Here is a 16,957-nt window from a genome sequence, read left to right on the forward strand (position 1 = left end):
TTTTGTAGAGTTTTTGCTGTGTACCTGACAAAGATTGCTTCTGATGACTGAATCAGTTCATCTCTGTGGTGTTCATTATGCACGTCACATGCAAAAATTATTTATACTAAAGCTAATTGCTGCTGTAGTTAAGTTCTGTAGTGAGAGAGTTTCTGGTAATTAAGTTCAGATTAACATTTTAATCAGAATTCATTACTGACATTTACCGAATTTTGCCCAATTTGCCATTGAATTCATAACTTCCATTTTCTGGAGGTGAAACTACCACAGTTTTCTAATGAAATCAACTCAAAAGCAGGTCTGTGCATCCAATCAAATGGACTTGTGCACATACCGAAGAGCATAAGCTGGCCAGGACTTTTAAGCTAAGAAAAACAAAACTAGATGTATTTAGGAAAAAAAAAAAAAAAAAAAAGAGTTAAAACTAATTTAAAATGTCTTTTGTTACTCCAGTGTTCCTTAATGTTTTGATACTTGCCAGAGTGTTGATGGAAGCTCCTTACTAAGGGAGGTGCTGGCAGCTGAGAAGTTAGTGGTAAAAGGCAAATAAAAAATGATAAAAGCGTATTCTGTGGTTGTAAATAACCAAAGCGTTAGGTGTTCACACTACATCTCCACGTTGGCCGTGCACGATGCCTGCCCTCTGCCTCCCGAGGTGTTCTGGGCTGTGCAGCCTGAGCTCGGTGGGCTGCTGCGGGCATCCCTGTGGGACCCACCAGTGGGATGGGGCCGTGCGGTGGGGCCAACCATCTCCAGCAGAAGGCCATGACCAGACCCGTGAAGAATTATTCCCTGAACCACAGGGGCTGAAAAACGCCTCTCTCAGTCCGTGGATTGGTGTAAGTGCATTGTGCTCGGTGTTCAGAGCACCTCCAGCCCCCAGGACAAAAAGCATTGTCTTAAAATCTGCTTCCTGCCTTGAAACCGAGCTTCTAAAAAGCAGCACATCTTCAGCCATCAGGAAATAACACCGCGCATTCCTCTCTCCTCAGCAGAGCTCACTCCTTTACCCCACTGGATCGCAGTGTGAGATTAGTGCCATAATAAAATCTACTTTAATTGCAACATAAAATGCCAACTTCCCAGCAGGGAACGATTTGTTTGAATTGTTTGCAATTAAAACAAAGGCTTACATAAATTTCACTTTGGTTCTTTTCGTGCTCCGCGTCTGTAGATCGGGGCTGGATGCGATACAAGAACAAGATTTATGATAACCGCATTTATTTGTATAACAATTGTGAAAAGATGTTTTAAGCGGGTACGTCAGATATTAAGATAAAATAACTGCTTTCTGACCAGTACCACATCACGGCCTCCAACACGCCTCGTGGCAGAGTACGGCAGGTACCGAATGTCCCCGTGCTCTACCTGACAGCCGCTCCATCCCGTGGCATTTCGGATTCCTCACACCAGCAGGGTCTGAAATCAGCCCAGAGCTGTGCGCTGCCAGCGGAGCCCCTCCAGCACCAGGGCCCTGGGGCTCTGCGTGCCCTCCCCGACGGAGCCCCCCTGCTGCCGGCGGGGTGCAGGGGAAGGGGCAGCGCTGCTCACCCGCCGTGCTGGTGGGCGATGCTTTCCTGGGCATCCGTCTTCCAGGAAATTCAGACAAAACCCAGCATGGGACTGAAACTGGTGACTGTTTTGTGTTTGTTTTTTTTTTTTTTTGTTTTGTTTTTTTTTTTTTTCACGCTATTCCAATAAACTGTTGACATTTGAGCAGGGATTGGCAAAGATGCCATTAAATGCCCTTTTTACAGTGCTGTCATCTGAGACGTCCCAGCCCCAGTACCCTGACTTTCTGCTTGCCCCTAGGGCTGCCCGCAGGGTGCTGCCTTTGCCCTTTTCCTTGGCCTCGGTGCCAGGTCCATGAGCTCCAGGCAGGAACAGGGCTGCCTCATTTCCCTGCTGGGGTTGCCAATACACCATGGACCTGGAGATATGTTATATAGTACACAAATTAAAATAAATCCCTAAGTGTAGGCATTCCACTCATTGGTGTGACGGGAGGAATGGGAACCAGAGAGCTCCTCCAAGGGGATTAGCAGTCCCTCGATCTCAAACTCCTGCGCCCATGGCACAGCCTCTGGAAACCTGCTGAGAACTGAAAGGGGCGGAGGGGTGCCTGGTAAATCGTCCTGTTCAATACTTCCTAGGCCTGGCACGGCTCCAATTCATAATTAAGGATATTCTCTGAGGTCACAACAGGGAACTTTAAGTTTAAAAAATAACAAGTAAGTGGAATCCTTCTAATTATAGGCTCTGTTGATTCAAGATTAAACCACATGAAAAGACTGAGGAGAAACTGCTGACGCAGCATTTAATGCGGCCGCTAATTGCGTTGCTAATGCGATAGGACAGGGGTTATACTTTCTGCTTGATGTGAGACGTGCTGAAGAAAAGTGACCCATTGTGCCCAATTAAGTGCTGTGGGCATGACCACGGGGCTGGCTGTAAAGGACCAGGAGCTGCAGCCGAAAGCGCCTCGGGGCGGGGGGAGCTGGAGCCAGCCCAGGCGGCTGCCAGAGCCGCGTCCGCTCCCCCCGCAGCTCCCACAGCCCTCGCCTTTTCTTTCCCCTCCTTTTCCCTAACACTTTCTGGGAGGTTTCTGGTTTGGGCTCACAGGGGACGTCGCTTTGTGTTCAGGACAAGTGCTCACCAGCGGGGCCCCCCCGGCAGCCCCGTCCCGCTCAGCTCCCGCACGTTCCCCGACGAGCTGCGGCCTCTGCACCAGGGCACACATCTGCTGGCTGAAACGTGCCCGACCAGCAGCCCGGGAGCCTTTCCCAGCTCTTCCCATCACACTCAGCCTGCCCTGGCCCTTTCCTTCACTCCGGTGAGACCAAAACCTGCGACACCCACACCTGGCTGGGAGCAGAGGGATCCACACACACACACACACACAGGTGTGCACATGCACCACAGCAGGGGGCTGGAGCAGGATGATTCTTGCAGCTCAGTTAATTAATTAATTACCTTGTTAGAAACGTGCCACATTAATTCAGAGATTACAGTGATCAGGCATTAAAAACAACGAAGCCCAGCTCGTGTACAAATGCTGACAGCAAAGTGGCACGGAGCGGCCGGGACGGATGGGGCTCGAGGTGCAGCAGAGGTGATCCCTGGGGTGAGAACAACGCTGACTCCATGAACCACGACCCCACAGCCTCGAGCACCCCGGGACTGCCTGCACGAGGCTGGTGGCACCGCCAGCCCCACACGATGGACTCGATGTCACCAGTGCACTAATACAGTAATGAACCTGCAGAAACGGAGCCTGCCAAGGGAATCGGGAGCTCTGAAACGTTAATATTTGTCCAATAAGCTATTAAGAAGCATTATCTGCCTAAATAATGTTCACAAATAGTTTGACAAATATTTTTCCTTTGCCAGAAGTACAATTCTTTTGCCATTTTTCCTTATATATGGCCTTATTAAAGCTGCTCTACAAACGGTCACCCAGCGTTTTTCAAATCACTCAGCCATCAGTCACGCTTTAATTGCAGCCGTGCCCTGCTTGCAGCAGCACTTTGGGAGGGCTGTGGGGCAGAGAAGTGCCTCCACCACGGGGCCGCATGGCTGAGCCCCCGTCCCCTCCCCAGGGACCTGCCTCGGGTGCCTTCCACACCACGGCTGCTGTTGCCCCCCTGCAAGAACCGATCCTAAATGCGAACGTCGCGATGCCACCCCAGCAGTAAAAAAGTAAAGCCCAAAAACTGCCCAAACCCCTCAGCTGGAGTCAGAGGCTGATCCCACAGCTCTTTGCTGGCTGATGCAGCCAGGGTGCAGCAGGAGGCACGCGTGGCTCTCACGGAGCAGGAACGTGGCTCCCGGGGGGCTCGGGACGGAGCAATTGCCAAAATCACGGCGGTGATCCCAGCCCCTGCCCTGCGCTCCGCACCTCGCGCACCTCGCTGCCGCCTGCCCTGGCAGGGGCTCGCTGAACATAATGGGTCTGAAAGAGCTCAAAGCTGCTGGTCTAAATATATCATTGTTGCTGGGGAAATAAATAATAAACAGAGGAGTGATTATAATCTTGTGGTTTAATTGGTTCTCCTTGCTGCGGCTGGAGGGCCGTCCCCGGGTGTTTCAGAGGAGCAGGCATTGCAGGTACCAGACCAGCAGAGCGCAACGTTAATTTAACAAAAAGCCAGCCAAATAAAATAAAAGGTGGTGCAGGCCAGACGTGGCACGTGCGCTTCCCAGCCCCAGAATATTTATTACAGGTTATGAATGAAGCAAAATGAAGGAGCTCTGTCTGAAAAGGCACGTGCAGAGTGGCCACAGGCCCCACCAGGCTGCTGGATAAGAGGTGGGCGCAGCCCCCATACGCATTGTCCTGCGCCTCTCCCCTCGCTGCAGGTCCCCGAGGTGCTGCAGGGGCTCGGGGCCAGCCCCGGGGCTCCAGGAGGAGGCAAAGCAAGGCGAGACGAGGCACACAGCACCAGGACCAGCCCCGTTGCACGAGGGCAGCTCCAGCAGCAGCAAGAAAAGACAACGAGAGCCAGAGGGGCACAGCGTGCCCACAGCGCAGGCCCCGGAAAGCTTTTTTTTTTTTACACCTCGCTTCTCCAAAAAAGTCCTGTGTAACACTGATGGTCCCTTTGGCTAGTAGGTGAATCTGCTGAGCACTGGGCTGCCCCATGGCAGTGGGTACAGAACGGGCAAACCGCGGAGCCCCTTTGCTTTCTGGAGGCTTTTTCTGGGGGGTGCTGAGCCCCCGGCCCTGCCCAGCCCTCCCCGCACCACCGCAGCCCCGCGGGAGCTTTCCCAGCTGCCCGCCCGCTGCGGCTTTTTGTCTCCTTCTTGAGTGCGTCAGTGAGTTTTAGAGCCCAGGTGCTATTTTCTAGACACCTTTGTCTGAGGTTTAGGAGCAAGAATGAGCTTCATTAACAGAAGGGAGGATTTATAATAGGTAATAGCTAGGTGCTACCTCGTGAGCCGTCAAACAGTTGTGCTAAATTACAAGCTGCTTTGCTGTGCTTGTCTTCAAATAATCAGCTCCTCGCCCAGAGAATAGGGCTTTAAATGCCTATTTTTTTAGAAAAGTTGTTTCTAATTTTTATTTCCCAAAAGCTAAAAAAAATTGAATTAGCCCAAATGCACAAACTATAATTGCTTTGAGATTTCTGGTTCATTAGAATAATTAAAATACTATGCACTTTCTAAGCAGAACACGTCCCTTCAGCACCAGGTTTCCTTTTTTTTTTTTTTTTTTTTTTTTTTTGGTATTAACTTTCCTCAGTTTTACACCAGTTTGCCTTAAATCAGTGCCCTATCGAGATGGCTGAAATTTCACGGGTGCACCTGCTGCTTGGGCTCTCGCTGCACGGCTTCTCTCTCAGACATCCCCCAGACCTCAGGCAGATGAATCGGGGCCATGGAAGCGTTTTGCTCTGCCCCAGGTGAAGGCAATCTTTGGGACTGCTGCTCCAGGGAAGCTTTTCTCAGGTTTCCTGTGGGAGCAGCGCTCTCAGCCCCGGCACCTCCTGCCTGCCAGCAGTGCAGCTACTGGTACTGGGCTCACTCGGCCATTAAATATAAACAGCTATTAAAATAAAATTAAAAATTCCTCCGAGCAGCCTGTGTCTGCCACTGCAGCAGGCACAGCTGCCCCGGCCCCGGGCGGCCGTCCTGGCCACGGGGCTCTGCTGGCTCCGCGCCCTTTTAATCCCTGTTAAGAGCATTTTGTGCACGGCCTGCTCTGACCCACTGACACGCTTTGCCATCAGAACAGGCAAGCACCACTTTTTTTTTTCTTTTTTTTTTTTCATGCTGGCATCACCTTCCTCATGGGCACTTCCATCCACATCTCCAAAGCAAGTGTCAAAGTTGAAATGCTGCTGGGAAATGCATAAACAAATAAAAGGGGAAAAAATGGAAAACCAGCAACTGCCATTCCGTGTCCCCTGTGGCAGATGCCTCTGCAGAAGGGTTGGGGGTGGTGGGGCCCGGCAGGGCTGGGGAAATGAGAGCGCCAGCCCCAGAACTGCTGACAAACGCCTTCCCGGCCAGTGGAAAAAAGCTTATGTGTAATCAAGCCTGCGCCCGCATCCAGGGAAATAAAGTTTCCTTGTTTTGAGTAGAAACACAGGTTTGCTTTTCTATCTGTATCTGCTTCCTGCGTCCTGCAGCCGGGTTGCATTCACAGACACACAGCGTGCACAATCAATTAAAAGCGGCCCTGTCAGGGGGATATTTCTGGTCCGTGTATTTTATTACCAAGTGCTATTCCAGGCTGGCCGTGATTTACTGCGTGCTGCTCCAGAGAGCCCTGGAATCACGAGTTTTGTGCTATTTCAATCATTTCTGCAGGTCAGCCCAGACAGATACCCCGATAAGGAGCCGGGATTGGGGTTTGATTTTCCCCAAAACCAGGCAGGTTTGGGAAGGAGCAAATACAGCTGGCAGAGGTAGGAAGCAAGTGGCAAACAATCTCTGTGGACGTGGGGAAAAGACAAAGCTTCTCTGCATTTTCCCATGGCAAGGGCAATGCTGATTTTTCAGCCTTGGGCAGTGGCTGCCCCCCTGCAGCCTGAAGGAGTTCCTTGGAGAACCCAGCAGGGAGCATGAAACCAAGGCGGTGCCGCTGCTCACGGCTGAGCATCACCTGCAGGCAGCACCGGCCACAAACCAAGGGAAGGCTCAGAGATGCCCCGGGAACTTGCACAAATCCTGCACGAGCTGTTTGGATTTGTACCGTGACATCTCTCAGATAAATCAGAATAACTCCTCTTTAGTATTTAAACAGAGCCATCAGCTGGCTAGTGCGGGAACCCAGACGTGACAGCGCTACGAGTCTCTAACGAGCATCTTCCTCTCATCCCTCACTTCCAGCCTCTTTTAAGCTGTCAGCAGAAGTGAAACTAAAATAAGAGCCACCATTCTTCAAGGGAAAATTCCAGTGCTTCAAATGCAATTTACAAAATAAAGTGGCAGGCAGAGCCTGAAATAAATACAACAAAACTTCTGCTCCAGGCTCACCGAGTTCAGCCCATTCCCCGGAGCGGAGGCGTTTGTGCTGCTGGTCCCAGCGCAGGCAGACCCACGGCTGGGTACCGAGGTGCTCACACCCAGCCGGGTGGCACTGCCACAGGAGGGGCTCACCCCTTGGGTGCCCAGAGGCGCTGCCCCATCCTGCTGCGTGCCCACAGCCCCCGGCCCATGCAGCCCCCGGGGCCGCTCCGTCTCCCTCCGCATTAAGCAGCAGGGACCAACAGGAGCCCGTCTGCAGCCAAAAGCGCTGGTGCTGAGGACGCAGCAGCCACGGATCCGTGTGCGCTACAGCAATAAGCAGAGCACCGCGAGCTGCTGTGGAGCACGGCTGTAATTAGCTGTAATGGACTGGGCTGCAATTCAGAGGCCACCGAGCTCGGCAGAAGCCATCTCGAGACAAGACAATTACCAGGAGGATGTTTTGTCTGACTGCTGAGCCAGATGGGAATCTGAAAAATTTATGGCCAGCGTCTGAAATTGTTGCTCTTACTGAGTAATAGCCTGCTCGAAAAAAAAAAAAAAAAAAAAAAAAAAAGAGGAAAAAAAAAAAAAATCAGCCCAGCCCAGCCCAGCCCAACCCAACTGGCCCCAGCAGCGCACAGGGACCTCTGCGAGCGTTACCCAGCCCTCTGGGTGCTCCCAGACCACACGAGCTGCTCCACATCCTGCTGCAAAACTCCGTCAATTCAGTAAAAAAACACCAGGCAGTGGCTTCAGGTAGGATGTGAGGAAATGGCCTCAATTTGCACCAGGGGAGGTTTAGACCGAGTCTCGGGACGAACTGCCCAGGTGGTGGAGGCCCCGTCCCTGGAAGTATTCAGAAGAGGTGTGGATGTGGCACTAAGGGACAGAGTTTAGTGGGGGACCTGTAGTGTTAGGTGATGGTTGGACTTGATGATTTTGAGGGTCTTCTCAACCTTAAATGATGCTACGACTCTACGGTGCATGCAAAGAAAGTCAGGCCCCAATGCTGATGCTGCTGCTGAAAATAACACCAAGGTACGCATTTTTAATAAGAAGGCGGTCCCTAAATACTGTACCCTCTAAATGTGGGGATTTGGATGTTTCATGTGTTTGAAATTCTCAATAATGCAGAGCACATCGGCGTTAAAGGCAGTCGATAGAGGCAGGGGGGATTTAAAAGGCAGGCAGTGCCAGGCACACTGCCCCGGCTGCAGCAGCCACGGTGCGGAGGGAGTGGAAAGGGGGCAGCTCCTCACCGGGCAAGGGGGCAAAGCCCCGGCACTGGCACCGTTTTCTGGAGAGGCGAAGTCAGCGTCTGCCATCTGCTCTGCAGCGGCTGCTGGGACTGGACGAAGACCAACCCCATCTTTTACTTTATGGGAATAAACAAACGGCACAAATACTCACTATTAAAATCCGAGGGCAAACAGGAATCACTGACCAGCCGCTGAAACGCTGCCGTTGATCCCAATAGACCTCTCGGCCCTTTTCACCCACACCTCGAAGTGGAAGGCACGGCAGATTTCAGAGGCTGAAGCCAGCGGCTTGGCTGAGCTCCTCACCCCTGCCAGAGCAGCAGCAGCCTCCTGATGTGCCCGCTGCTGCCCCAGTGGGTCAGTGTGCCACCCACAGGGGTGTCAGTCCTGGAGCCTACCAGAAACCTCGGGAAATCAAAAGAATTACCTAGGGCCCTTCTTGAATGCTGTGCACATCTAAAAACTAAGATTTGTGGTTGCTGGGTGTGGTTTCTGGATCAGCATCTTTGTTCCTCCCGGGGCTGTTGGACAGTCCATTTTTTTCTTTGTGCCATATCTTCCCTTACTCCACTCCACAGCTTCTCACCATCTGACCACGGCTGGTGCCCAGAAGCGGAGATCTCTGCTTGCTCTGGTCCCCCTTGGTCATGCAGGGGCCAGGAAGGATGGGGCAGGGCTGGGGCTGCTGCGTCCCAGCACAACCGAGCAGGGGGCACGGGGCCAGGGAGCAGAGGGACCCCCATGCTGGGGGCTGGCAGGAAGGGGAGCAGCACTGCCATGGCCCCAGAAACTAGGGAAAAAAATGGACTTCTTCCTATTATTTTTTTTAAGACAAAAGTCCAGGAAATTTAATTACTGTGAATGAATCTTAAAGAGGTCTGAAATTTCAGTTTCTGTCCTTTCTGTGACACCACAAAGCACACAGCGAAGCGAAGGCCCAGAGGGTGTTTGTGGATGTGTGTTTGCAAGGCTTTTTTTTCTTTCTGTAGTCGGTTTCAAATGTCCTTCACTTCTCTTATTACAGGTCTTCTAAAAATATCAAATATAGCTCTTTCCCTCATTATATTTTAAGATACTCTATTTATACATTAATTCTTTCAAAAATAAAAAGTGACACATACAGCGATTCAGTCACTCAGAGTCTTTAAAATTATTACAAAAAGACAAGACACCCATTTTCACCAGTGTGCGATAGCGTCACTTCTACACCACAGTCTCTCTGCCCACAGGCTGCATTTTCTTTCAGGATTTTCTATTACAAAATATAATCATTTCAGCTCCTGACAGGGTACCTGGCAGGTCCAGCTCTGCAGGCACACAGGGCTCTTTCTCTCCCCCCCTCCCTCTTAAAAACGACCCGAAACAGCGAGAGGTTTGTCCACAGAGGCACGAGCGTCCTTTTGGAGGCAGGCGCAGTGGGGATGGAGCCGAGGGGCTCCTCCTTTGTTTGCTGCAGGTTGGCTACAGCAGCGATGGATGTTCCGGGGGCACGGCAATAATTTACCTCGCACAGCCAGCACTGCACAGACTTGGCACAGACAGACGACACGCCAGGCTGCAAGCACAGAGACCACCTAAAAAGCAACGGTGGCGAGTAGCAAACGCAGCTCCAAAATGGCACGAGAGCGGCCTGGGCATTGCGCAAAGCTTGGATGTCTCCCCCTGCAATGTGCATTGGGAAGTGGAGATACAAAACAGCCAGTCAGACAAAAGAAGGAGTATTTATCTGGAGCTGCATCTTGCCCTCCAGGAAGGAAATGCCGGTTGCACAGATCACAGATGTTTACCCTGCATAAATCTAAAACTAGAAAAAAAAAAAAAAGAAAAAGAAAAAAACTTGAAAACGTTGGAGGGGTTTGGTCCCAAATGTCCCCTGGTGGGGACCCGGCCGCCCCCAGCCCTGGCACCCGGCGCTGTGCCGGGCAGGATGTGTGCCCGGTGCGGGTGCAGACATGGGTGAGGCTGCGCCCAGGCGCTGGGTGTCACGCAGGACAACGCCGCAGAGCAGCCTGCGGTCTGCTGCCAGCCCCGAGCACCTTCCCCCACCACATCGTGCTGGCTGACGGAGCGCGGGGAATGGCTGGGGAGCAAAGGGCTCCTCGGTGCTGAAGGCTCTTCCTTCCACCGGGCAGGATCCGTGCCGGCAGCTCCAGCTGCTGCTCCTCCGTGGGCAGCCTCACGGCAGCGGTGAGCGGCCAGGCGCGGGTTCACACTCTGCAGGCGTAGCCCCCCCGAGCCTGTGGGCTGCTGCTTTGCTGCTTTCCTCGCTGCTGCAACAGCTCCGGACAGGGGACGTGGCCTTCAGGCATCGCCTGCCTCTGCACGATGCTGGGAGAGCCGAGCGACCTCCCCGAGCCTCCTGCAGGCCCGGGCACCGCGGAGCACGGAGGGACCCGCGTGGTGGCATCCACGCAGCCGCCGGTGGCCGTGGCCGTGGGGACGCCCTCGGAGGCAAGGAGCAAAACGGTCTGCAGCACGCGAGCCAGCGCTTGCCATGGATACCATGTAACGCTCAGCGGGGCCGCGTCCTGCGCCCCGAGTTATAGGAACTCCACGTAGTTTTCGGGGATTAAGCCCGTCTTCCCGTTGAGGGTCCCTTCCAACCAGCCGGGCTCCTGGGATGGGTGAACTTGGGGAGAGAAGGAGAACAAAGCGCGTTACCACACAGCCTGGCTCCACCGTGGGATGTGCAGGAGCTGTCCCGGCCGCCGTGCCCCTCGTCCCTCCTGCCCGCAGCCTCTGGGCCCCCCCCGGCCCTGCCCCAAGCCAGTGTGCCCCAGGAAGGGCTGGGGACAGCAGCGGGATGGGAGAGGGGTTGGGATTCTCAGCCATGAATCAATGCAGTGACCAGTCTGCACCAGTATGGCAAAGTCCATCCCCACTGGAGATGCCCGCAGAGGATTAGTACAATAATGTGGTGGCAATGTGGTAACAAAAAAGAGTCAAACCACAGCAAACCAACTCGTTTTACTAGCAAGTGTCCTGGCTCCTAGGTTTACCCATCTCGGGGCTTTCTTTATGCCCCATGCCCATACCCCCCTCACTCTCTTTGGGCTTTTATAACACCAAAGGCTAACGGCTAGCTCGGAGGAAAGCACCACCTCCTGCCTGCCACCAGGAAAGCCCCTGGAAAACCTTCTCTAAAATTCCTTTGGCTTCACAGTGCCCCTGCCAACGTCCACCAAGAGAAAAGAAATTGTAAATGGTCTGTGTGCATCTGAGCAAGCCCTCTGGTCACAGCAAATGGCTTGGCAAAGTGCTTTAGCGGGAAGTCATGTGAGTTCCAGCGACTGCTCTCCCTTCAGGAATCGCTCATGTCCCCATTTATTCCTGCCTGGACACTGTCAGATAAAGCAGGGCACGCAAACAGGTAGGGAGGAGAATTTTATTCTCTATTACAAAATTAGAAAACAAATGCAATGATGCAATGCGGCTTCCCTACAGGCCAGCACAAAGCCTTCAGTACCTGTCGGCAGTGGGGGCTCACTGCTTCTGAACAGGGAACTCTCCACGGCAGGGGCGCCTGCAGGCTGGGAGCAGCCCCTGCTGACCCCGGGCCCTCCCTGCCCCCAGTTGTGCCCAGGGACACCCCTACGGGGGCAGGCAGCGATAGGTGCCCGAGGGCTGCTGGAAGCCTGCGTCTCACAGAGCTCCAGCAGAACGGCGCTGGGAGACTCCAACACCTCAATGCTCGGTGGTAGCCACAGCGTGGGCACGGTGCGCCCCGTGGCACCTCAACTGCCCCGTCAGACTTAGACGCTGCCCTGCCACGTACAGCCTCAGCGAACCCTGAAGCCAAAATCCAGCTCTCTAAGTATTTCCGAGATCCATTTGCTGCCACTGGGCTTTGTAACCCCCCTCCATCACAATAATATTCCGGCCGAGCTGTTTCGAACTCACTTCCCCCAGCTAACGTGAGCCCCGGCTCCGCTGCTAAGTGATTAGAACATGCTGTATATTTTTTCCCCTGAATAATCCATTGATTTTTATCTAGCAAACACAATGTATTTAATTCAAACGTGTTCCCCTACTAGCTGCTCTAATTCCCACGGGCTCCCGAAGGGGAGACCATGTTTATTTATGAGATATCTATGGTGCTGCTTAGGAAAAGTATTTTCTTGAATTCGCATGTATTAATTCTCTTCCCTTTTCTGCCATGTTCTCAGATATATCCCAGGGCAAAAGCAGTGCATGGGGTAGCAGTTTCCCAAATGACAATGCTTAGCATATAAAAGCCAAGAACTACTTGGAAAGTAGCAAGAAGACTTCTCTTTACGTTGGGATTATATCTAAACCAGAACTTCTTGTCCACGGGGCACAGTCTCTTTCCCTTGATGCAGGAAACAGAAAGTCTATGCTCATTAACGTCGTCTCCAAAAACCTGACTAATCAGAGGCCACCTATTCCAATTCTCAGTATCCAGAGGAAAAAAACGCTCACTACTTTTCCATCTCCCGTACGAAACATCACGGCAACTGCATAGAATATTTCCGGTGCTGGTACTTGGAAACTGATCTCTCCTACCCCGAAAACTATCAGGGAACGGTTCCCTGGTAAACGCTGCTGTCAGTCAGCCACCTCGTGCTGGTACGTGGCACTTCAGGTCACAGCAGGCACTTCGTGCTTGTGAGCACAGCCTGGGACACCTCGGCGTGCCCTCCGTGCCACCGAGCCACCTCCACCGCAGGCACCGAGGCACCCATTGCCCCCGGGCAGCAGCTCAGACCCCGCAGCAGGGGCAGGGCGATGACAGGGACACGGAGCAGGACCCAGGTGGCAGAGCGGGCATCTCTGCTCACCAGGGTCCTGTGCCCCACAGGGGACAGGAGGAGGATCCCGCCCATTCACCCCCCTTCTACACATCTCCCCTAGGATGAATTAAATCACGGTCTTGAAAAAGTCATTTTCACACTGAGCCTAAAAAAGGACTGGACGACCGGCTCTTTTCAGCATGGACACCTTGGATTTAATGCCTGTTTCAAGCATTTCTGCTTTCTTCTTTCATGGGACTTCTAGTGGTGGAAATGGGATAGTCATTAGGCAAGGACTGAAAGGAAACCCATGAACTTTGAGTACAAATTATTCCCTGGGTCGCAGGAGGAAAACCAGTAATTTGCAAAAGTCGGTGCTAAAATAACGAATAGCCAACTGGCGTTCTCTGCAGCTTTCTTCACGTTACTGTTAACACTGGCTCTGCAGTTTCTCACATCTCCATGAAATGAGAGATGCTGTCAGAGAACGAGTCCGTTCGGAAACACGGGACAGCCTCCTGCTCCCTGCTGCCCAGGCTGGCAGCCACAGTCTCAGTGCTGGTGGACACGAGCCCAATGGCTTCCCACAGCGCTTCTCCAGCCCAAAGGCTGCCAGCGAGGGGCAACGCCACATTCATTGGAGGGACACGAACCTCACGGCATGTCACCAACGCCCCAGTTCCCCCTCTGCCCTCCCGCTGTGCCCTTCCCTTGCTCGGTGCCCAGCTCTGGCAGCCGGCCCCCCGGGACCCCAGCCCCAGAGCCGCCTGGCCCCGCTCCCCGGGGGCGCAGCGGGCACTCACCGTTGTCAAACACGGTGCCTGCCGTGAAGGAGAGCTCCGAGTCGTGTTCTGCCTTGCAGGCGTACAAAGCTCGCGCCTTCCTCAATGGCGAGCTGCAGAGAGAAAGCATTTACTGACATTAAAACCACACTCTGGTCAATACACAAAAGCAGCCCCTTCCTGCTCCTTGTGGGGTCCCTGGGCCCCTGCCCTCGAGGGTTCCAAGGTTGCCACGGGGAGGAGCAAGAAGGACCCCGTGGAGGTGAAACTCTCCTCCGAGAGCTCCAGGCCCAGGGCAGGAGGAGTACGTGGAGGGCTGGCAATGCTTCGTGGGTCCCTGCGGGGAGGTGAGGGCTGCCGGGCAGGCGCTGAGTGGAGGCGGGCAGCAGGGGCCATCAGCGACCCACTGCAGACCAGACCAGGGAGCTGCCAAAGCCCAGCGCCCCCGGAGAGCTCCTTGTCCAATTTCAGGAGGAAGAATTAGCACCTGGGGAAGCGTATTTCAAAATGGGAAAATAGCTAAGTCTGTGAAGAATTTGCTGTGCTTCTTTAGAGACTGTACCTGAAGACAAAAAAGATTTAACAACCATCAGGCTCTACTGGGAAGGAGTCGGCGTGCCCACACTGCGCAGGGGAGCACCTCAGAGCCGACGGGGACAGAAGTGGAGGCCGATTGCTGGCGGGTGCAGGGGAGGAAGGAGCCCAGGCGTGCACCCACACAACAGAGCTGTCCCCGTGCCCTGGACCCCCCTGTTCATCCCCGGCCAGTGTCCCAGCAGGGGGGGTGACAGCTGAGACACCAGCAGCAGATCCAGACTGTGCCGTCTGTCTGTCCGCAGCCAGAGCTGTGTTGGGCTGTTTGGCTGCAGCCCGCCCCAGCGAAGTGAGGGAAGTGCCCCCAGCACCGGCATAACCAGCAAGGCGCCACCATTCCCAGCTGGTGGTTTCGTGGTCTTTTCTCTTTCTGAGGACTACACAGCGCTCAGCTTTCTCAGGGTGGGCCCCGTGTAACCGGCACACTCTCACCTCGTGGCGAAAGTGGTTCTTGCTCACACAAAAACCACAAACCAGGGAAGCTGCGAATGGTTTTGGTTTTGCTGTGAGCACAGCCCCTTAGTCGAGGCTTTTCCTATCTGAATTCCAGCCGCCTGATGCGAGCAGCAGCAAAACGCTTTGCAGCCTGGTATGGGCACTGCTGCCTAAACGAGGGGCCTGGGCTGCCTGGGAGGCTCTCCTCTCCTCTCCTCTTCTCCTGCATAGCGTTTGTGGAGACCGTCAGGCAAAAAGCCATTTTCTGGCTTCCTACCTCACACTGTTCCAGTTAGTGTTTCTCCTCCCAAAGCCCCGTGCAGCACGCCGTGCCCCAGCCCCCTTCACCCGCTGCGCTCGGGGCTGACACTGGTGCTGCGCCCACGCCCTGTGCAGCCCTGCCGGGCTTGCAGGGACCGAGGAGCTTGGATCCTGGTGATGGCTCGTGTTGAGTTTTTGCCTCCAAGCATGGCACGCAGCCAGCAAAGCACTCAGAGGAGTATCACCCATGTGCCCCTGTGCGGTTTCGGGGATGATGAGCCTCTCTCCCCCAGAGGAAGAAGGCTGCTGGGATGATATTACACCGCTGTCAGCCTCTGCAGACGTGTACCAAAACACATAAATAACCCTGCCGAACAGGCAGACATTGTACAGGCAACGTGTATGGCTGTAGGTGTGGGGGAAGAGCTGGGTCTGTGCCTGCAATGCACAAACTGGTCTGACACGTCTCCCCACGAGAGGCTTTGCTGCGCCATGCTAGGAGTGCTGCTGCGGGGACGAGGCAGCCCCTCGTTTTGCTGGGCCAGGGGTGGGCTCAGGGGAAGGGAACCCTGTCCGAGGGCACCACCCCGGCTTCCCCCGTGTGAGCATCCCCGGTACCCGCAGCGCAGGCACCAGGAGCTGCTCGTGGTGCAGCTCCAGTGCCAAAAGCTCCGGGGTAGCGCATGTGGCAGCGAGCTGCACGCTGCAGGTGCAGGGCTCTCGCTGCTGAGTCCTCACCGCTGCTGCCCTGTGTGGTGCCAGTGGGCAGCAGCCTCTGCACAGCCCAACCTGCTCCAGGGAACCCACCCCGGTCTGCCCATGGCCTGCAGGACCAATCTTGCTAAATGCAGGCAAACATCTGTGTTGCACCATGTCCTTTACCCCCCTCACATTCCAGCTAAGAAAAGGGGAATGGCCAGAAAATGTGGTATCACGGCATTTCACAGACATCTGCACCTCCCGGCAGCAGCTGGGATGCCAGCACCTCGCTTACCTGTTGTAGAGACGAACGAAGCGAGCTGCAGGGAGCTGACATGGCTGGGCAAAACCCACAGAAACCACAAGCGACTCCATTCACCGTCAGCATGACCTGCCAGTGCTGACTGCCGCCAGCCTGAGCATCGCACGGCCCAGGGCTGCGTGTGCGGGCTGGCGGCACCCACCGGGGGGCAAGGGGGTGCCCCAGGGGTGCCAGGAGCCTCTCCTGGGGCAGGAGACGTTGGAAAGCTCCTCTCTTGCTGAATGCAGATAGCTGCACTAGGGGAGTTTGAGCAGGATGCAAAGGGGGAAGGGAAGTGAAGTGAGGGAAACCAAGTAAATTACACAGAAAATAGCAAAAGCAACAGAAAGCCAAGCAAATTCCGCAACAGACCTGATGGGGGATGAGTCGCTGGACGTAGAGGAGGTGGGCATAGGACTTGATGGCGCGGAGAACATGGGCCAGGACGGTGAGAGGGGTGACGTTGGGCTTGGATTCTGAGGGCTGCAAGACATAACCAGATACCTTATCAACGTGCAACCACAGAAACAAACAGCAACCGAGAGACAGGCAGACGACATCCGACGATAGCAAGTGCCTTGGGAATATTCAGAGTATGAGACACAGCTACGAAATGAAGTGCCAAGACCTTGGGAAACGTTTCAAGGCCAGATCTGCATTTCTCTGGACAACAAGAGCTGGATCTTCCAGTTAACCCCTGCTCCATCGCCACAGCCAGGCGAGCCCGACACCTCGTGTGCGGAGGGCTGTCGGGCTGCTCGCTACTGCTGCCTTCCCAGCACCTTACCTGCTTTGGTTTGATTCCCCACTGCTGCCAGAAAGGGCTGACTGCATTCCCATACCTGAATGAGGCCTGTGAGCAGCCTCCACACTCCATTTTTATTTTGGTTGCTGCCACGTCTGGCTCTAGAAGGTTCTTCT

The 16,957-nt window shown here is 54.2% G+C and overlaps 1 protein-coding gene across 3 annotated transcripts in view; it reads right to left on the reverse strand.

The window, feature by feature from the left end:
- Window positions 1-9,339: 9,339 nt before the first annotated feature.
- The window catches only part of ARHGAP26 (Rho GTPase activating protein 26), a 120,603-nt gene continuing 112,985 nt past the window's right edge, over window positions 9,340-16,957 (reverse strand). For 2 of the 3 annotated variants that reach the window (XM_072023306.1, XM_027468466.3), the window contains exons 21-23: window positions 16,409-16,519; window positions 13,768-13,859; window positions 9,340-10,842 (exon numbers count right to left, since the gene is read on the reverse strand). In XM_072023306.1, the coding sequence (XP_071879407.1) occupies window positions 10,754-10,842; window positions 13,768-13,859; window positions 16,409-16,519 (292 nt within the window). In that variant the 3' untranslated portion in view covers window positions 9,340-10,753. The remainder of the gene's footprint in view (window positions 10,843-13,767; window positions 13,860-16,408; window positions 16,520-16,957) is intronic. The other variant, XM_027468470.3, reaches the window with a different exon arrangement.

The sequence above is a fragment of the Anas platyrhynchos genome, chromosome 14 (genome assembly GCF_047663525.1).
Source record: "Anas platyrhynchos isolate ZD024472 breed Pekin duck chromosome 14, IASCAAS_PekinDuck_T2T, whole genome shotgun sequence".
NCBI classification, from domain to species: domain Eukaryota; kingdom Metazoa; phylum Chordata; class Aves; order Anseriformes; family Anatidae; genus Anas; species Anas platyrhynchos.